The sequence below is a fragment of the Lingula anatina genome, chromosome 2 (genome assembly GCF_051362555.1).
Source record: "Lingula anatina isolate TDL-2025a chromosome 2, LinAna3.0, whole genome shotgun sequence".
NCBI classification, from domain to species: domain Eukaryota; kingdom Metazoa; phylum Brachiopoda; class Lingulata; order Lingulida; family Lingulidae; genus Lingula; species Lingula anatina.
Window position 1 is genome coordinate 16,171,474 of NC_141768.1, and position 18,702 is coordinate 16,190,175.

An 18,702-nucleotide genomic window follows, 5' to 3' on the forward strand; every position below is an offset into this window, starting at 1 on the left:
ACCAGAAAGGCTAATTTGTTTTTATCACAAACTTTACTGTAATTATCTAGTTGTTTAATATATTATGGGAGGAAATGTGTATAGAAATATGTCTTTATAGGTGCACAATTTTTTGTCATTAAGCGACTCAAAGCTGTGCTGTGGCATTGTCACATGATAATAGCGTTGCACAAGCTTATTCATTACCACAAGTGAAAAAAGATGAACCTATAGGTCAACTGAACAATATGAGCCTGTGGAACCATTATATATTCATAAGTTCGGATTTTCATCACTTATAGCGGGTGAGTCCAGAGTTTTATGAGTGTCAGGTAACAATTAGTGTCAGGTACAGTAGTGTACAGTTGTATAACATTAAATTGCCTGCACAGTACTGTACAACTTTCGTTTTAGCATAAGTAGTAACTCTAACAGTATGATTGTCAGATAGTTGAGTTAACAGATAGCTAGTAGGGTATGTACTGCACATGTAATTCATCATGTCCATGTAGATCGTATATACTAGTACATGTACACTGTACTAAGTACATGTAGTTGCAGGACTGTTGATTTGCCTCAGTTTTCGGCCTCACAATTTTACTTGAAACAGCAAGTACCTAGCGTAAAAGGCTGATAACTGAGGCACAGGACTTTGTGGTATGCATTTTGAAGAATCTCAACATCTGTTGTAATATTAATTGAAATCACACTTAACATCTTAATTAGTCTGCAAGGCATTCCTTGATATTGTTTCAAACCATTTCCATAATATTGCAGGTGTAATTTTTTGTTTTACAAAGGCTAAAATAATAGATATTAAACTCTTAACTGTTTTAACTGTGCCAAATTTTCATTAGTCTTCAGTAAAAAGCATAAATAAACTCTTTGTCCTTGCAGAACAATATAATTTACCTTCTAAGCAATAGGAAGACCTCTGTGCCGGTAATAAGGCTAATTTAATCTTGACTTTTTAAAATTTACTCCATCATCTTCTGAGCAGTACTTACTAGTGCTCTCCTAGCTTTCCTTTGGTTTGTGTATAATTGTAAAAACCAAGGTCACAAGAAAGGATTGATGCATCAATTTAACTGTCCCTATTGGCTGGCCAACTCACAGCATTGATAGGAAAAAAGTTCCAGTCCACGTGTTCAAATCTTGACATGATAACAAGAAATATGTAATTAACAGATCCAAAAATAATTACTTTGTGACATTTGGGGTTTATAACACTCAATATTTTACACTGAAAAATGGAACAGCATGTTCATTTCTATAATATTTTCTGGCCAGACAGCTCATGGACTATATAAGTCTGTTTCAAATGAACTGTTCTGCAGTACTGAAAGATCGTGAAGGTTGAAAACATTTTTACACAAATTTAGATGTAAATGTAGTGTCTGAGTGTTGCATGGTATTTTCAAGCCAACATGATTTCACACAATATTTGAAAATCCAAAGAGGAGGTTGAATGGCTTTCTCTTTTGTCCACATATTTATGTTTTCATGGATAAGGTGGATTGACTTTTCATTCTTTTTATATATATATAAAAATGATATTACTCTCTGTAAAGATTATAATCATACATGCATAATACTGGTATCTACTCTGTTTGCATTAAGAGCACGAGATACTGATAATGTTGAAATGATCAGGTGATATAATGTCAGCAAGTGTATTCCATTGAACTTTACATCCTTGTGCTCATTGATGATAAAGTAAGACCAGTCTGGATTTTGACCTGAAGTGGTTATACAAACATTTTGTTCTAATCACATTCTTTCTAATCTAATCACATTATTTCATTTAAATCCTGTTAAGGCACAACACTAAACAAAAGAACATGAAAAGACTTTTACCTGATTATATAGTCATTGATTTATGATGACCTGGGCAGGACATTCTGTATTATCAAACTACTCTGATCTCAAGCTTTGTTGAGTGTGCTATGAGGGGCTTATAGTCAATATTTTAGTGAATCTTGCTCACACGTCCTGCAGCATATTGTGTTTTTGTAAACTGTCATATGTCACCTGATTGCTGTTCACATCTGAGACTGGGTTCCCATACCTTGATTGATCTAATAGGATTGATCCATCTCCAAGGGGTTTCTTGCTAAATTGCTTTCAGCTTAAGCAGCTTAGAAGTCTGGCAGCTTCAGCAGGTACGATAGACACCTAAGCTGCTTAAGTTGATTGCAATCTAGCAAGAATCACCTTGGAGATAGATCGATCCACATTTAGTGCAATAGGGTGCAAAAGTGTTACTGATAGTATTGGTCAAATTTAAATGCAATGAACCTCTTTGTATTATTTACTAATAATTATTGCTATTTTCCCATATGAAGGTAATGAATATATGCTCTTAGATAATGATTTTTTTTAATTCCTCATTTTAGGTCACAAGCAGTTGATCAACAGTAAATATGACAAGTGGTTTCCAGAAGTTTCGCCTCCTTCTGTGGAAGAACTATGTTTTGCAGAAGAGGAAACCAGTTGTAACATTCTTTGAGATCTTTCTCCCAGCCATCTTTGCTGTTATTCTTGTGCTGGTTCGAATGAGGGTAGAATCTTTTAATATAGATCATCCAACAACATGGGATTCATTCAAAGTGAACAGTTTGGACCCTGTCACTTTCAGTTTCTTCAAAAGTTCACCTCCCAAAGTTGCTTACACACCAGTAAACAATATTACTACAGAGATTGTTACCAGGGCTTATCAGTATCTAGGACAAAGTGAAAGTAAGTAACCTTTCAATTCCACGCTGGATTGACAAATTTGGAAATAATCTAAATGCCTTACCTTACTGATTTTCTCTCTTGTAACATCTTTTTAACACCATGAAATATTTCACAACCACTATTTCTTTCAGTTTTATGTAAGTAAAGATGAGGTACATTTTTTATTTTATTAAATTTATATTTATTTATTAATTTATTTTTGTGAAATTGTAATATATACACAGATGAATTTTTTTTTTCAAATGAAAAAGATATAGAAGGGAAAATACTAAAAAAATGTGTGACTTAAAGGAGGGAAGAGTACTGAGGTCACTTTACAAATTGGTGTCTTATTACTATTTTTACAATAAGATAGCATTAAGCATCACTTTTAGATTTTTTTAATAACTATTTTCTCCCAATTTTTTCAGGCTCAATTGAGGGCTTTGCCAGTGAAGAGGCTCTGGTAGAGCATGTCATGTTCAACAATATCACCACAGATCTCACAAGTCAATTCATGGCTGGGATAGTATTTACATCTCCATTCACTAATGAGAAAACGGTTCCATTCAATATCTCCTACACTTTGAGGTTCAGTTTCTCTCCCCGAACTGCTTCTCCAATCAAAGTGAATGGTTTTGTCACAGAAAAATGGAAAACAGAGTCTGAGTTTTCAATTTTCCAAAAGATAGGACCCAGGGAGGCTAACAGTTCAGATGGAGGAAAACCAGGTATGATACACAAGATAATACCAAAATGCCAGTGGAAACTATCAAGACTGTAAGCATACAAATTTTGTACTTGGAGTTATCTTTCTTTTTATGTACAGACACAGATGTGTCTGTACATATTGCCATCACCTGCGTCTGTCGTCGCCGATGGCGATGGCGATGGCGATGGCGATGCCGATGCCGGCGCCGTGCACTTTCCTTGTAAACACGATAAGTGGAGGGCAGTTTTACTTTTTAGCTTTATATTAACAGAGCTGATGAATATTCATAAAACGCAGGTCAAGTTCGAAAATCAGCATGATCGGGCCATTATTGTAGAAGTTATGCTGTTTTTTCACTTTTCAGCATATTTTTCACATTTCCTCAGATTCAATTCTTAGGCATGTTAACAGTCTCATTATTAAACTAATAAGATACGTAAAAGTTTTTGTTTGACATTTCCTGCATCTTTACAACATTGTTAGTTGATTTTGTAAAAATGATGGTAAACTTGTTATCGTGTATTGTGTAATAAAGTGTCAAAAATGGAAATAAACACATATCATTGCAGTTTGTCAGATTCAATCATCCACTATGTTCAGAATCTCATAATGGAAGAAATTGGACATTTAACACTGCTCTGTTGATATTTTTCCCATCTCATCAATTTTCTTAGTTGATCATATAAAAATGGCAGTAAACTGTTAATTTTGTTTTATGTTAAAAATTGTTAAAAATTGAAAAAAAAAAAAAAAACATTTCAGAACAGTGCTGTCTTGTTTACATTTTGGCATTTTCAAGTTGTGACTTTGAAATTCCATGGGCCTGAAGACCTTTGCTAGTCACATTTTCTGAATATCCATGATACTAATATTTTATTATTAAAAATTGATGGTCATCATGCTGTTAAACATTATGTAATATTGCATCAAAATTTGAAAAAAACCTATTTTGGGCACTGCTCCCATGATGACCATTTAAGAAAAACCATGTCACTTACTGTTCTCAAACAGTACAGTAAATATATATAGATGTGTCTGTACTTATTGCCATCACCTGCGTCTGTCGTCGCCGTCGTTGCCGTGCACTTTCCTTGTAAACACGATAAGTGGAAGGCAGTTTTACTTTTTGGCTTTATATTTACAGAGCTGATGAATATTCATAAAATGCAGGTCAAGTTCGAAAATCAGCATGATCGGGCCATTATTGTAGAAGTTATGCTGTTTTTTCACTTTTCAGCATATATGCAACACTGTAAACACATTTCAACGAAAAACCGATAGGCCTGTTGTCATGAAACTCACAGGAAAAATTGATCTTACTAAAACGCAGGTCAAGTTCGAAAATTGGCATGATCGGGCCACTATTTTAGTAGTTATGCTTTTTTTTCTTTTTTCAGCATATATGCAACACTGTAAACACAATATAAGAAAAACAGATAGGCCAATTGTCATTAAACTCACAGGAGTGGTCAATCCTGCTAAAACGCAGGTTAAGTTCAAAAATCAGCATAATCGGGCCATTATTTTAGAAGTTATGCTGTTTTTTACATTTCCTTAGATTCAATTCTTAGGCATGTTAACAGTTTCATTATTTAATTAATAAGATATGTAAAAGTGTTTTTTTGACATTTCCTGCATCTTTACAACATTGTTAGTTGATTTTGTAAAAATGATGTTAAACTTGTTATTGTGTATTGTGTAATAAAGTTTCAAAAATGGAAATAAACTCATATCATTGCAGTTTGTCAGATTCAATCATTCACTATGTTCAGAATCTCAGAATGGAAGAAATTGGACATTTAACACTATTCTATTGATATTTTTCCCATCTCATCAATTTTCTTAGTTGATCATATAAAAATGGCAGTAAACTGTTAATTTTGTTTTATGTTAAAAATTGTTAAAAATGGAAATAAACCCATTTCAGAACAGTGCTGTCTTGTTTACATTTTGGCATTTTCAAGTTGTGGCTTTGAAGTTCCATGGGCCTGAAGACCTTTGCTAGTCACATTTTCTGAATATCCATGATACTAATATTTTATTCTTAAAAATTGATGGTCATTATGCTGTTAAACATTATGTAATATTGCATCAAAATTTGACAAAACCTATTTTGGGCACTGCTCCCATGATGACCATTTAAGAAAAACCATGTCACTTACTGTTCTCAAACAGTACAGTAAATATGTACAGATGTGTCTGTACATATTGCCATCACCTGCATCTGTCGTCGCCGTCATCGCCGTTGCCGGCACCTTGCACTTTCATTGTAAACACGATAAGTGGAAGGCAGTTTTACTTTTGGGCTTTATATTTAAAGAGCTGATGAATATTCATAAAACGCAGGTCAAGTTCAAAAATCAGGATGATCGGGCCATTATTGTAGAAGTTATGCTTTTTTCTTTCACTTTTCAACATATATGCAACACTGTAAACACATTTCAAGGAAAAACCGATAGGCCTGTTGTCGTGAAACTCTCAGGAGTAATCGATCTTACTAAAACGGAGGTCAAGTTCGAAAATCAGCATGCAGCCTGAGTTGGAAAAGCAGTCTAATTGGCTTCTTTTTCTGTAAGTTATACATTTTCAAAGTGTGAACTTGAACTCTCATGGGCCTGAAGCCTTATGCTTGTTACACATTTTACTTTCATTGGTATTACCTGTTGAGCATAATTAAAATTTGATGTTGAATTTATAGTTTAACATAATGTACTTTTGCATCAAAATTGACAGTAGCCTATTTTGTGCATAGTTATTTCCTGCTTTTTGTCTGTACATTTGACAGCTTTGCTGCCTTGTTCTCTCTTTTAGCTTATAACTCTTAAGTATTTTAAGACATTTTCACTTCCATAAAGTAATTTTTTTACTGACCGAGTTACATTTTCACACAAACTTATTAACATTGTTACCACATTTGGCACTTATAGGTTATTACCAGCAGGGATTTCTACCACTCCAGCATGCCATAGATGTTGCTATAGTCCAGCTGCTGAACTCCTCCTTTGTGCCAGAAGACAAAATTAAACTGTCTCTGAGACGCTTTCCCTATCCACCATACTTACAAGACAACTTTGTTCTGATAATCCAGCAACAGCTCCCATTGATACTCATGATGAGCTTTGTCTTTGCTGCCCTGCAAATTGTCAAAGACATTGTCCATGAAAAAGAGAGGAGGTTAAAAGTAAGCTGGGACATTTTTGTCTGATTTTCTCTTGGAGATAAAAAGTAACCTGCAGTTCGAAATTGCAGATAGCTATATGTGTCATTGTTTTATGCCTATAAGTAACATAGTAAGCACAATTGAAAAATAATTCAGGAAGTGAGCATCTCTCTTTCTTATATTTAACACTGTTTTACACCTGTTTAGAAAGTGCGATTAAAATATTAATTATCATTTCTAAAAAGTATATTTTCATGTACATTTTACTTAGGAATCAATGAAAATGATGGGCATGGGTAACTGGTTACACTGGGCAGCCTGGTTTGTCAAGTACTTCCTCTTCCTCCTCATTGATGTGGCCATCATGACAGTACTGTTCTGTATCAAAGTGGGAGAAAATAGCACAGCTGTGGTGGGGAAGAGCGACCCATCTGTTATACTTGTGTTTTTGGTTGTGTATTCCATATCTAGCATTGCCTTTTGCTTCTTGGTCAGTGTGCTTTTCAAAAAAGGTTGGTGTAGATATATATATATATAATGTACTTAGGCTTCGTTCACATGGAAAGTATATTTTCTAAAAATCTATTTTCTATTCTCGGTATCTTATGATCACGGTCTGTGCCCTGAATATCCCCCGGCGTAATTACTGGCTTATAGTATCTGGCTCGCGCTGCCAGTAATTACGCCGTGGGACATTCAGGGCACAGACCGTGATCACAAGATATACCGCAAATAGAAAATAGATTTTTAGAAAATATACTTTCCATGTGAACGAAGCCTAATATTAGAGTATTTTATATTCTTTTATGTGTAATCAAGTTTGCAGACTTGTCATTTCAGACATGTTTGTCTGTTTGATATTTTTTATTTTTACTCTAACAAATAAGATATTTAATGATTTAAGGAAAATTCATATTATTGAAGAAAAAAATGGTTTGATAATAAATCAAATATGCCCTTGTATCAACATATATGGTATTGCCTTTCTGAGAGGATATGGTGGCCTTGAAAAAGGCCTTTTAGTTTTAAGTTGGACACATTGTTCCTACTGTGGAAAACACATGTTGTACTGAGATCTCTGTAGTGCCTCAGCCTCTTCAGACACTCTGAGTGCATACTCATAGTACATCTGCTTCACTCCAAAGAGAGTGGTGATCTTCTGACGAAGGCTGTAGCAAGATGCATGTCTACTGCTCATTGTTGCTCTGTAGTAACGTTGCTTGAGATCCTGGATGTGTTTTTCCAGGACTTGTATTAGATGTAGAGCTTTGGTAAATTTAGCATGCATGATAGTCAGTTGATCCTCAGTGTAGTCAGGATCCAGTTTTTGGTCGTCATCATAAAATACGCTGTCATGAGAGAAACTGTCAACATCAGAAAGCTCTTCTGATTCAAAGCTGTCCCTCTCCCACTGGTTGCTGTCAATCTGAAGAATACTGGTCTGGTCTTCCATTTTGGCAAATTGGAGAAAATGTGCAAAAGTACTACTTTAGTCTTTTCACAGTGAGACTTAATTCTTAAGTAATGAGCAGAGAGTGAATTTTGCAACTTATATAGGCAAATTCACAATGATGTTTATGTAATGCATCAAAATATATGGCTTCACTGGATTCACCTGAGAAATTGATTTATGAAAAGCCCTCTGAAAGTCTGCAGTTTTCCAGTTGACTGAATGTTCATCAGTAAAAGAGAACTATTATGTCTTTGATCTGGTGAAACAACACCTGTGGCCAGGTGAATTATCTCACCTATTGTCTATCAGTTAAGTGCTTACCATCCACAGGTAATTGTTTCTGCTTTGATCACCCATTGAAAAGAATATCCTATATGGTAGCTAATGTGACAGCAATTATGTGTGATCACTACCTGACTGATCAGGTAGAATTTTATTTCTTGCCATGCCATGGCTTCTTCATTCATCCTAACATCTTCTCCTGTAATGTTAAATTAATAGCTACACAAGGCTTTGATGAACCACCTTTTCAGATTAACAAGGTTAAACACTTGTAAAAAAAATTGAAAAATATAATTGTTATGGTATTTATTCAAACAAGTGTCTTTTACTTTTTAGCAAACTCTGCTGCAGCCGCAGGAGGAATTCTATTTTTCCTCACTTATGTACCATACAGTTTCATTCAACCTCGGTATGGCACTATGAATCTGACAGAGAAAGTTGCATCCTGTCTCATTTTCAACGTTGGCATGTCATTTGGGGGGCAGTTAATAGGAATGTTTGAAGGTGCTGGTAAGTATCGAGAAAGGACAAATTCAGTGACTCTTATAGGAGTTATTCATTGATAATTATTTTAGTTTAGATTAGTTAGCTAAAATCTGCCAATAGTCTAAACCAGATTTTTCTAAGAATCTAATGTCTTTTCTCTCACATTCATGCAATTTTCAAATGTAGAATATGTCTCTTTAAAATATAATTTGGATATTTGACAACCTGCCAACTCTGAATTTCAACTTGTTCAATTAAAGGTGCTGGTGTCCAGTGGTATAACATAGCCCAGGGTGTGTCTGTGGATGATAACTTCACCATGCTACATATCCTGGTAGTTCTTCTGGTTGACTCTGTCCTCTACATGCTGCTGGCTTTTTACATCGAAGCTGTCTTCCCTGGAGAGTTTGGTCTACCACAGCCATGGTATTTTCCTGTCACTGTAAGTTTTCAAAGCATATATCTTCTTGTGGAATTTTGTTTAGCAGTTAATTAATAGAAAAGTAAAGAAGGGTGAAGAAGATTTTCCAATATTTTCAACAGGAGCATAAATAGATAAGGTAATTTCTTGTTTTGCATCATAGCTCTCAAAGCTACAAAATTACATTCAGGAATCTTTAGCTTTTAAGTGACTTTTTATTGATTGTGTTTAACTTTAATGTAGAGATCCTTCTGGTGTGGTACCAAGCAGAAGAAGGTCTATGTTATGGAGGATGAGGAATGTGCGCCACTAATGAAACATGCCACAGGAGCTCAGAACCACTCCGAATATTTTGAGAAAGATCCTTCAGGATTGCATGCTGGGATAAGAATAATGAACTTGAGAAAGGTAAGTACTTATTGTGTTTGAGGTATGAGTAATTTGTATTTGTATTGCTAAGTCACAGTAGAGGACTTGTGCCAAGTATGCAAAATATCATTGGCTAGTTTAGCAATTGAAAAAAAAAAGTTTATGTTTTAGATTATCAGGTGCTAAATATTTGAAATGATGGGTCATATGTTGTCAACTTTTTTCTTGTATTTAAATACTAATATTAAAAGGAATCTTTTACAGGAATTTCACAAAAAAGTTGCCGTGGCTGGCACCTCATTGAATATGTATGAAGGTCAGATCACAGCTCTGCTGGGGCATAATGGCGCTGGGAAGACAACTACAATGTCCATGCTCACAGGTTAGCATGATCTATAGTGAAGTATAGTTTCAGCATGTAGAACAAGAAGATCAGCCTTCCTCCTGGGAATATGTTCGTTTCTTCTTTTGTATAATAATACATCCAACGCAGAAAATAATGTAACAAAACTATTTTTTTAAGGAATGTACCAGTAACACTCTTGCTGCAAGGATCCAGTGTTGAAAGGAAATGATTAATTTGAAAACTGATTATAAAAAAAACAAGAAATATTATAATTAGTTTCTATAAAAGATTCCATTTGATTAATGCTTTAAGAAAAAAGCTACAATTCTAAAAAGTGTCTTTCTTACAGGTTTCCTGCCGCCAACCAGTGGTACAGCAGTGTTGAATGGCTATGATATACTAGAGGACATAGGCAGTGTACGCAGCAGCCTGGGTCTCTGTCCTCAACATGATGTCCTGTTTGATACTCTAACAGTAGAGGAACACTTGGAGTTCTTTGCTAAGGTGTGTTTTGATTATATGTTGAAATGCCCTTAACAAAATCTGAAAAAACACCCCTGACTTCTCACTCTGATAATATTGATTAATATTTTAATTATCATTGTTGATATGTTACATTTTGGAAATATGGGTGGATGTCTTGATGCCCTTTTTTCATTGGTACTTATTTGAATTGGAAATATACCCAGTGTGTAAATACAAAAAAAAAATTGCTTCTAAATCACCGAATATTTTTCCAGTTGCAGTTCAACCAAAAGCATCTAAATGTCTGTTTTTTGTCTGATTTACAGCTGAAAGGTTTCCCAGTCAGCCAAATGAATGAGGAGATCACCAGGATCCTGGACACACTGGGCCTTTCTCCCAAGAGACATGCCCAGTCTAAAACACTGTCTGGGGGGATGAAAAGGAAGCTCTCTGTGGGAATTGCTTTAATAGGAGGATCTAAAGTAAGGGCAGGAAAAAGTTTATTTTACACATCAGTTTTTTTTAATCAGACTTTTTTGAAATGATGAACCCTTAAAAACAGTTATCAAATTTACACTGATGCTAAATCAGAGCAATGGACTAATGCAAAATTCTGTATGAAAAAATAACTTTTACAGGTCCTAATTTTGGATGAGCCTACCTCTGGAATGGATCCCGATGCCAGACGTCACACCTGGGAGATCCTGCAGCAGCAGCGAGAGGGACGCACAATCCTTCTCACCACCCATTTCATGGACGAGGCAGATGTCCTGGGAGATCGCATAGCCATCATGGCAGATGGTGTGGTACAGTGCTGTGGATCCTCCTTGTTTCTGAAGAATAAGTATGGTGAGTATGCTATAGAACCTTGAATACAATTCAAAACATTCTTTATTGATTTGTTATCATCAGTCTCAGACTTAAGAAGTTGAGGGTTATGAAACTTGTGGAAAAGCATAAAGCTGAAGCCTTTTTTATAACCAGTTCTGTAAACCACAAAATTTTCTCATCAATTATATTTTTGAAATATTCTGAAAGATTAATTAAACACATTTAACATATTTATTTTGACTGATTTATTTTGGTTAATTATCTTTTTAAAAATGTAATTTGTGAATCTTTTGGCTGCAGGTGCTGGTTACCACATGGTCATAGTTAAAGAACCCAACTGCGTGGTCTCCAAAATAACAGACATCATAAAGAAATATGTACCTGGTGCAGCAATCGAGAGCAATGTTAGTGCCGAGTTGTCCTACATCTTACCCCATGACAGCTGTGACCAGTTTGAGGGGTTGTTTTCAGACCTGGAGCTCATGAGGGAAGATCTGGGAATTGCCAGCTTTGGAGCATCTGTCACTACCATGGAGGAGGTGTTTCTTAAGTGAGTCTTGAAGCTGATATCAGTGAGCAATAATGTCTATTCATAAAAGCAATATAGATGTCAAATCAGTAAACAAATGTGCTTGAGATTAAGTTTTGGGATGAAATTTACATACGGTAATGACTTGATCTTTTCAGTGGGCAAAAATTATTGACTTTCAGATATTTAAAAATCACAAAAATTATTTTTCTTTATATCATTTGTGGTGCTTTTACTGCATAGAAAAGAATTATAGAGTAGCCTGCTTTTTAATTTTGTTGCTACCACTGAATAGGAATGTTCTAATTTTAACAAATTATGACTTAAAAGATACAGTATCTGTAAAATTCACAGTTTTCTCCCATTGAAAAGATTGAGTAATTACCCTACATTCTTACATTTTAAAAAACTTTTATGTTCAGAGTTGGAGAATTTTCCCACAATGGGCATGATTCATCTGGAGAGTATGAGTCTACATCGTATAGTGTTCCAATGAATTCAGCAGTAAATGGTCACATCCCAAGCATTGAACCTGAGGACAGCGGTAAGTCAGGTAGGAGTAGAGCTTGCTTGTGCAATAAAACACTGCTTCATATCAAGTGAAATAATTATTACCATCTTTGATTAGCATATAAAAATATATTTGAATCCCCATTAATGTGAATCATGAGTTTTGTTTGATTTTTCTTTCAGCTTTTGTTGAAGATACCAAATGTAACAGGGGTTTTGCCTTATACACACAGCAGTTTTATGCCATGTTTGTCAAGCACATTCTCCACACCTGGAGGAATGTGGTTCTTACAACATCTCAACTCCTAGTGCCATTGTTCTTCACAATACTCGTCTTAATCATTCTGAAGACTCTTCCCACGCCAGATGACTCTCCTCCACTTGCCATGGTTTTGGACAACTTCCGCCAGCCAGTAGTGCCCTATTCTCCAGGGTATCAGCCATCTGCATTTGCCAGCCATTTTGGACATGTGTTTGAAATGCAGTATAAAGGAACCAATGTGGAAGCTGTGAATATCAATGAAAAAGAGGGTAACATCACCATGATTAACTACTTGGTGGAAAAGGCTACAAATGATCTAGCAGAATTTGATAATAGATACCTTGTTGCATCTGAGTTTCATGAAGTCAGTGGGGCATATTTGAATGCGACTGCTCTGTTTAACAACCAAGGCTATCATACCCCTGCCATCACGCTGTCAGCATTTGACAATGCTGTGTTGAAGTACTATGCCAACAGCAGTTACAATATCCGTACCACCAACCATCCGTTACCACCCACCAGCAATGACAAAGTCAACAACCAACTGTTGTCACTAGCGTGGGCTTTCTCCATAGCATTTAATGTGCTGTTTGGAATGTCATTTCTGGCCAGCAGCTTTGTCCTCTTCATCATCAAGGAACGGGCAATCAAGTCCAAGCATGTCCAGTTTGTCAGTGGAGTCCACGCCATAAACTTTTGGGTCTCCACCTTTGTATGGGATGTGATCAATTTTCTCATACCAAGTGTCCTCATCATTATCACATTTGCAGCTTTTGATATTCCTGCCTTTATCAATGACGGAAGATTTATGCTGACTTTATTCCTGTTCTTTCTCTATGCCTGGGCAATGCTGCCACAGATGTATGTTTTATCTTTCATATTCACAGTGCCGTCATCTGGATTGGTGTGGTTAACCATGCTCAATTTCTTGTCAGGTAAGCTTTTTCCTCGTGTCTTATTAGATATATAGAATAACAGTAGATGGTATGATATTTTCATTTGTGCAAAAAATGGATACTTTGTGTTTGGATGTTGGCTGTAATGCTTTACAACTTTTTGAATGAAACCTTTTCCTGCAGCTACCTATACTGTCACAGAAAAAGATGCAAACAGATTCATTAATTACATGATATGAACAATATTTGACTTATATTATAATGTTCAAAGGCTTTCCATTTGTTTTGCTCCAGGCATTGCTACCATGCTCGCTGTGGACATACTCTCCATTCCAGAACTAGACTTAGTAGACTTGTCCAAAGTTTTGAACTGGATATTCCTGGTTATATTTCCAAACTTTTGCTTGGGCACTGGGCTCCAGACCATGTATGCACTGTATGCTTCAAATGCTCTGTATGATGATGTTTGCAGGAAAAATGCTGAAATCTTTGACTTTGTATGTCATATAAAACAGTATGAGACAACTATGTGTTGTCCTAGTAAGTACCTTTTTCCAGTTTTGACTTTACCAATACATCATGATTTGGTCATTAATATTTAAGCAATAGATCAACCATTTTTGAGAAGTATACTGTTGGCAAGCTCAACTTTTGGTTTTTACAGTTTTGATTTATTCATCATTGTGCTGTCATCTCTCCATATGTATTTTGTGCACTATAGTCTATTATACAAAAGAGTCAGGTTATTTGTTGAAAGCAGCTTAATGCTTTAAACAGTAGTCTTAAAAGTAAGCACTAATGTGTTGGACTGTTGATATATTACACCTGAATATGTATTTTGATTCTGTGTATTGTTACTGAATATACATAGTAACAGATGTCTTACACGCTAAATTTTTGTGATTTCAGAGTGCACTGTAAATTGCCTTAGTTATGAAAGTAACTACCTTGTTTGGGATGAAATAGGAATCGGCAGGGAAGTGCTATTCCTAGCATTGCAGGGACTGTTGTTCTTCAGCCTCCTCTTTTTGATGGAATCGGAGTACTTAAAAAAGCTCTGGTATCGTATGCGCGAGAAGCAGGTGGTTTCTAGGAATCGTACTTTCTCTGGAATCAGTATGGACGGCCGCATACAAGAGGATACAGATGTTAAAGCTGAAAGAGAAAGGATTTTGAAGCAGCCTCCAATGTATCACAGTGATGCTCTGGTTCTTAGGGAACTTACAAAATATTATGGGAGTCACCTAGCTGTAAATAATGTAACTGTAGGGATACCACAGGGAGAGTGTTTTGGCTTGCTAGGTAAATATTCCTGAGAAATGAATGACATGGATTGGCATAAAATTTGATAGAGTAAATATATGTCCGTGCCTGCATGCAATCCCATGAGTAGAGTAGCCAGTGAAAATAGTTGAACTGTAAATAAAAAAATGCTTGGATACCTAATCCTGTTCAAAATTTTATTCAAAAATTTAATGCTGCATTTTGTTTGCTGACATCTTGTACTCAGCTCTATCCTTACAGGAGTATTATACACATTGATTTTTGCCATAGGATTGCTATATTTTCAAGTATTGTTCTAACACAAAATGCAGTTGTGATGCTATTAGTAAGTCCAAAAGTGTTTTCTGATGCATGTTTTTATGAATAACTAATATAATTATATATATTTATATTGTAGGTGTTAATGGTGCTGGAAAAACCACAACTTTTAAGATGTTGACTGGTGATGAAATTGTGTCAAGTGGAAATGCATACCTTCAGAATGTTGATATAAGAAGTAACATTAAAACTGTAAGTAAAATTATCTTAGTATTTCTTCCACCTGCTTTTAACACTTGAACATTTAAAACAGTTTTCCTTTACATTGGTAACACTGTAGCCAGATATGCTAAAACTGGCAACTGGGTTTACATTAAAGGCTCCTCACCCTGTTTCATTTTCCAGTCATTTCAAAATTAAACAACTTAATGCCTCTACCTGATATCTGCAAATTTCTTAATTTTAATGCATGTGTGCAGACGTATACTGTCCTGATTATTTTTATCTGTCTGTGTCATGGGCAGTACATAAACCCAAAATCATGAAAGTCTGAGACCAGAGGAATCTTATAAAAAGGGAGAATTTAATTTGAAAGACATTCAAATCTAAGTTGGGCATGCAAGGGGAACAATATTTTATGGGGCGTCCGTACTGTACTACAGTACCTGAACAGAGTACTTGTGCACACATTTTGGTCATTTTTACTAGAGGTGTGGGAGTTAGTGTGAATTAGGACAAGTAAAACCTCTCACCTCGCACACCTTCCAAGTTACAATGATGGAGAAATCTTTGTTAGATGAAGTCTACAGCTTCTGTTGCCTAACTGATTAAATACCATTTTGATTGCATGATGAATTAGTTAAAATAGTAAAAATATCATTTAGGCTTGGCATAAATAAAAGTGGCCTAAAGTGGCCAGATATCTATCAACCTATATATTACATATGTGATTTGATCTCATTAATTGAATCTCACACTACTCAAGATTGAAGGTATTTATTTTTTCTCTTTCTCTATCTATAGGTTCAGCAACGTCTTGGCTACTGTCCCCAGTTTGACGCCTTGCTGGATCAGATGACAGGAAGAGAGACACTGTTCATGTTTGCCAGGTTGCGTGGTGTAGTAGAAGCACAGATCCCCAGTGTGGTCCAGAATTTGATGTCGACATTACTGCTGGAGGAGCATGCTGACAAGCTGGTGAAGGATTACAGGTTGGTTTTGAGTGAAACTATGACAATGTGGTTATTGTGTTTGGTTCGACAGTGTGCAAGATGTTAGATGATGATTGTGCATTTTATTGTATAAATTGAGAAAGTTTAAGTTGTGAATATGTAGGTATCAAGATAACAGTATTTTCTTTATCTAATTTCTTTTGATATTTTCATATATTGCCCTGTTTTTAAATTACGAAAGTGAATTAAAGTTATTCTTTCTCAGGATTGATGTCGTTCTTACAGTGTAAGTCTAATGGTTTCCTGTGTATTCTTTGCATTTGATAAAAAAATTACACTGAATTTAATTTTGAATTTCTCAACATTTCTTTTGGATTGAGAAGCATGTATAGATTATTTTTAAGTTGTGAAACTTTCATTCTCTCTCCAGTGGAGGAAACAAAAGAAAACTGAGTACAGCCGTAGCTTTGGTTGGTAACCCTCCAGTGATCTTCCTGGATGAGCCATCATCAGGCATGGACCCTGTTGCTAGGAGACATTTGTGGAACACACTGGCCAAGGTCAGAGCCAGTGGTAGGACTTTGGTACTGACATCCCACAGGTGAGGGAAGGGCATTACCCGAGGTGTGGAGTAAAGTTAATTTTCTAGGGAAGAGGACTACAAAATTATATATGTTGTATAATATAGCACTAAAGCAGAATAATGGATTTTTTTCTTTTTTTGCAAAACTGCAAAATACTAAAAAAAAAGTTTTGAAAATTGTACAGAAATCAAACAGATTCTGTCATGTGAACTCCATTTTGTATTTTTTTTTTCAAAATTTACCCTGTGAACTTCACCAAATTTTATTCCCTACATTTCCAGTATGGAGGAATGTGAAGCTCTGTGTACAAGAATTGCTATCATGGTCAATGGACAGTACAAATGTCTGGGCAGCACACAGCACCTGAAGAACAAATTTGGTGAAGGCTACACTCTTATAGCAAGAATAGGGCCTCCATCCAGAGGTGAGGACATTGTTCTCCAGCCAGTCATGGAATTTATTGAGAAGTCCTTCCCTGGAAGTGTCCTGAAGGATGAGCACCAGGGATTAGTGCATTATCATATTACTGACACTACCCTTTCATGGGCCAAAATATTTGGCACAATGGAGCGTGCCAAGGCAGAATTTCATATTGAGGACTATTCTGTCAGTCAAACGACTTTGGAGCAAGTTTTTATCAACTTTGCTCGGTCTCAAGTCGCCCCCGAGGAGGTTGAGATGGGTACATGTGCCACATGTGGATTATGTTGCAAAATGATTTTTGGTTGTTATCTGTGCCGATGTGAGAATGTGCAGTGAGTTTGATTGTGTGATGTACTTAAGTTAAACTGAATTGTGATTTATATAAAGATTTCAAGTGAACTTGCATTTGAAGTACATGCATATAATTGCCAAAAGAATAATGGGGATCATTTCCAGTTTAACTACCACATACTGGTATTTGCTCACAATTCTCGTAAATAATACATGTACTTCACACATTATTGAAATTATGGAAATTATTTTGTTTGAATGATATCCTTGTTATGTTAATTCAATTGTTAAGTTTATTGACATTTGGTATTGGATAGCGATTGAGATTAATTCAGGTTGATGCAATTTTGTCAGTTAAAAAGGATGTTCAGTTATTGTTTGAAACAATTTACTGGAAGTTGTTACTTATAAGGTGATGTTTTGATTAAGTATGGTTTGTATGATGCAAGATATATTATTCTCATCAGAAATAGCACCCATTATATATTTATATTTGCTGGTAACACTTTGCAGTAGAAATCAGTTTCTACATCATCATAACCAAAGAAACAGTAAAACTTATGAATCATGTGATGTGATGTGATAGTATTTCATTGTGCAATTTTGTAATTTGTTCTCATCTAATGTTTTTGTTGAAGCATTGTCTCTTTTTCTTCAAAATGTCAGCCTCTCAGCAAAAAAAGCATATGTACTATAATTCAGGTTCTACCCTTTACATGCCTTTATAACAGATTGAATTTCATTACCTCTGTGGCTTTATGGTTATGAGAAAGGAGTAGAAAAATGAATTTGACTGTGATAAAAGCGGTGAACAAACATTGGAATAGAAGTTGGAAAAACATTTATTTTAACTAAAAATGTGAGGGTGTTTTTAATTTTTTAATGTTATATAAGAAAACATGCAGTAACATGATTTTAATTTATTGACAGAATTGTTTGATATTTTGATACAGAGCTGCTTCTTAAGGACTCAAAATATTTTCAGCAAATAAAGAATATCAAATTTTATTAGTCAATGTTATTTTATCTTGTCTGCCCGATATTAGAGTGGCGAAGGATGTTCTGCATCTTTTTGCCCATGATTGCTAAACTGTTTGCTGGGAGGGCATCATTTAACATTGTAGTGTAGAAATATATTCACAGTATCAATAAAGACACCAGTTCTATGTTGTGAGAATGTTAATACTGGAATAGGGCAATAACTGTTACTGTGGTTTTGAAAAAAGGCAAATTTAGATATAGACAAAATGTTTTGATAATCTATTTGATGA

The 18,702-nt window shown here is 35.4% G+C and overlaps 1 protein-coding gene across 2 annotated transcripts; it reads left to right on the top strand.

Annotated features, from left to right (window-relative positions):
- The first annotated feature begins 112 nt into the window (after positions 1 to 112).
- Positions 113 to 18,439, top strand: LOC106174254 (phospholipid-transporting ATPase ABCA3). Of its 2 annotated transcripts, none has more exons than XM_013555717.2 (21): positions 113 to 284; positions 2,376 to 2,718; positions 3,129 to 3,428; positions 6,337 to 6,590; positions 6,841 to 7,081; positions 8,641 to 8,814; positions 9,051 to 9,232; positions 9,455 to 9,619; positions 9,845 to 9,962; positions 10,276 to 10,430; positions 10,718 to 10,873; positions 11,030 to 11,240; positions 11,523 to 11,772; positions 12,174 to 12,304; positions 12,445 to 13,458; positions 13,714 to 13,959; positions 14,329 to 14,721; positions 15,101 to 15,213; positions 15,985 to 16,172; positions 16,564 to 16,734; positions 16,999 to 18,439. In XM_013555717.2, the coding sequence occupies exons 2-21, from the start codon at positions 2,403 to 2,405 to the stop codon at positions 17,474 to 17,476; spliced, it is 5,256 nt and encodes a 1,751-aa protein (XP_013411171.2). In that variant the 5' UTR covers positions 113 to 284; positions 2,376 to 2,402; the 3' UTR covers positions 17,477 to 18,439. The 2 variants fall into 2 exon arrangements, with proteins under 2 accessions (XP_013411171.2, XP_013411172.2); XM_013555718.2 differs by having other exon boundaries at positions 12,174 to 12,295.
- The last annotated feature ends 263 nt before the right edge of the window (positions 18,440 to 18,702 follow it).

Bases quoted from the DNA above. Each gene is read 5' to 3' on its own strand.
- LOC106174254 (XM_013555717.2), top strand. From the start codon at position 2,403: ATGACAAGTGGTTTCCAGAAGTTTCGCCTCCTTCTGTGGAAGAACTAT. The intron at 9,963-10,275 runs GTTAGCATGATC...TCTTTCTTACAG, and splicing joins TACAATGTCCATGCTCACAG to GTTTCCTGCCGCCAACCAGT. The intron at 11,241-11,522 runs GTGAGTATGCTA...TTTTGGCTGCAG, and splicing joins GTTTCTGAAGAATAAGTATG to GTGCTGGTTACCACATGGTC.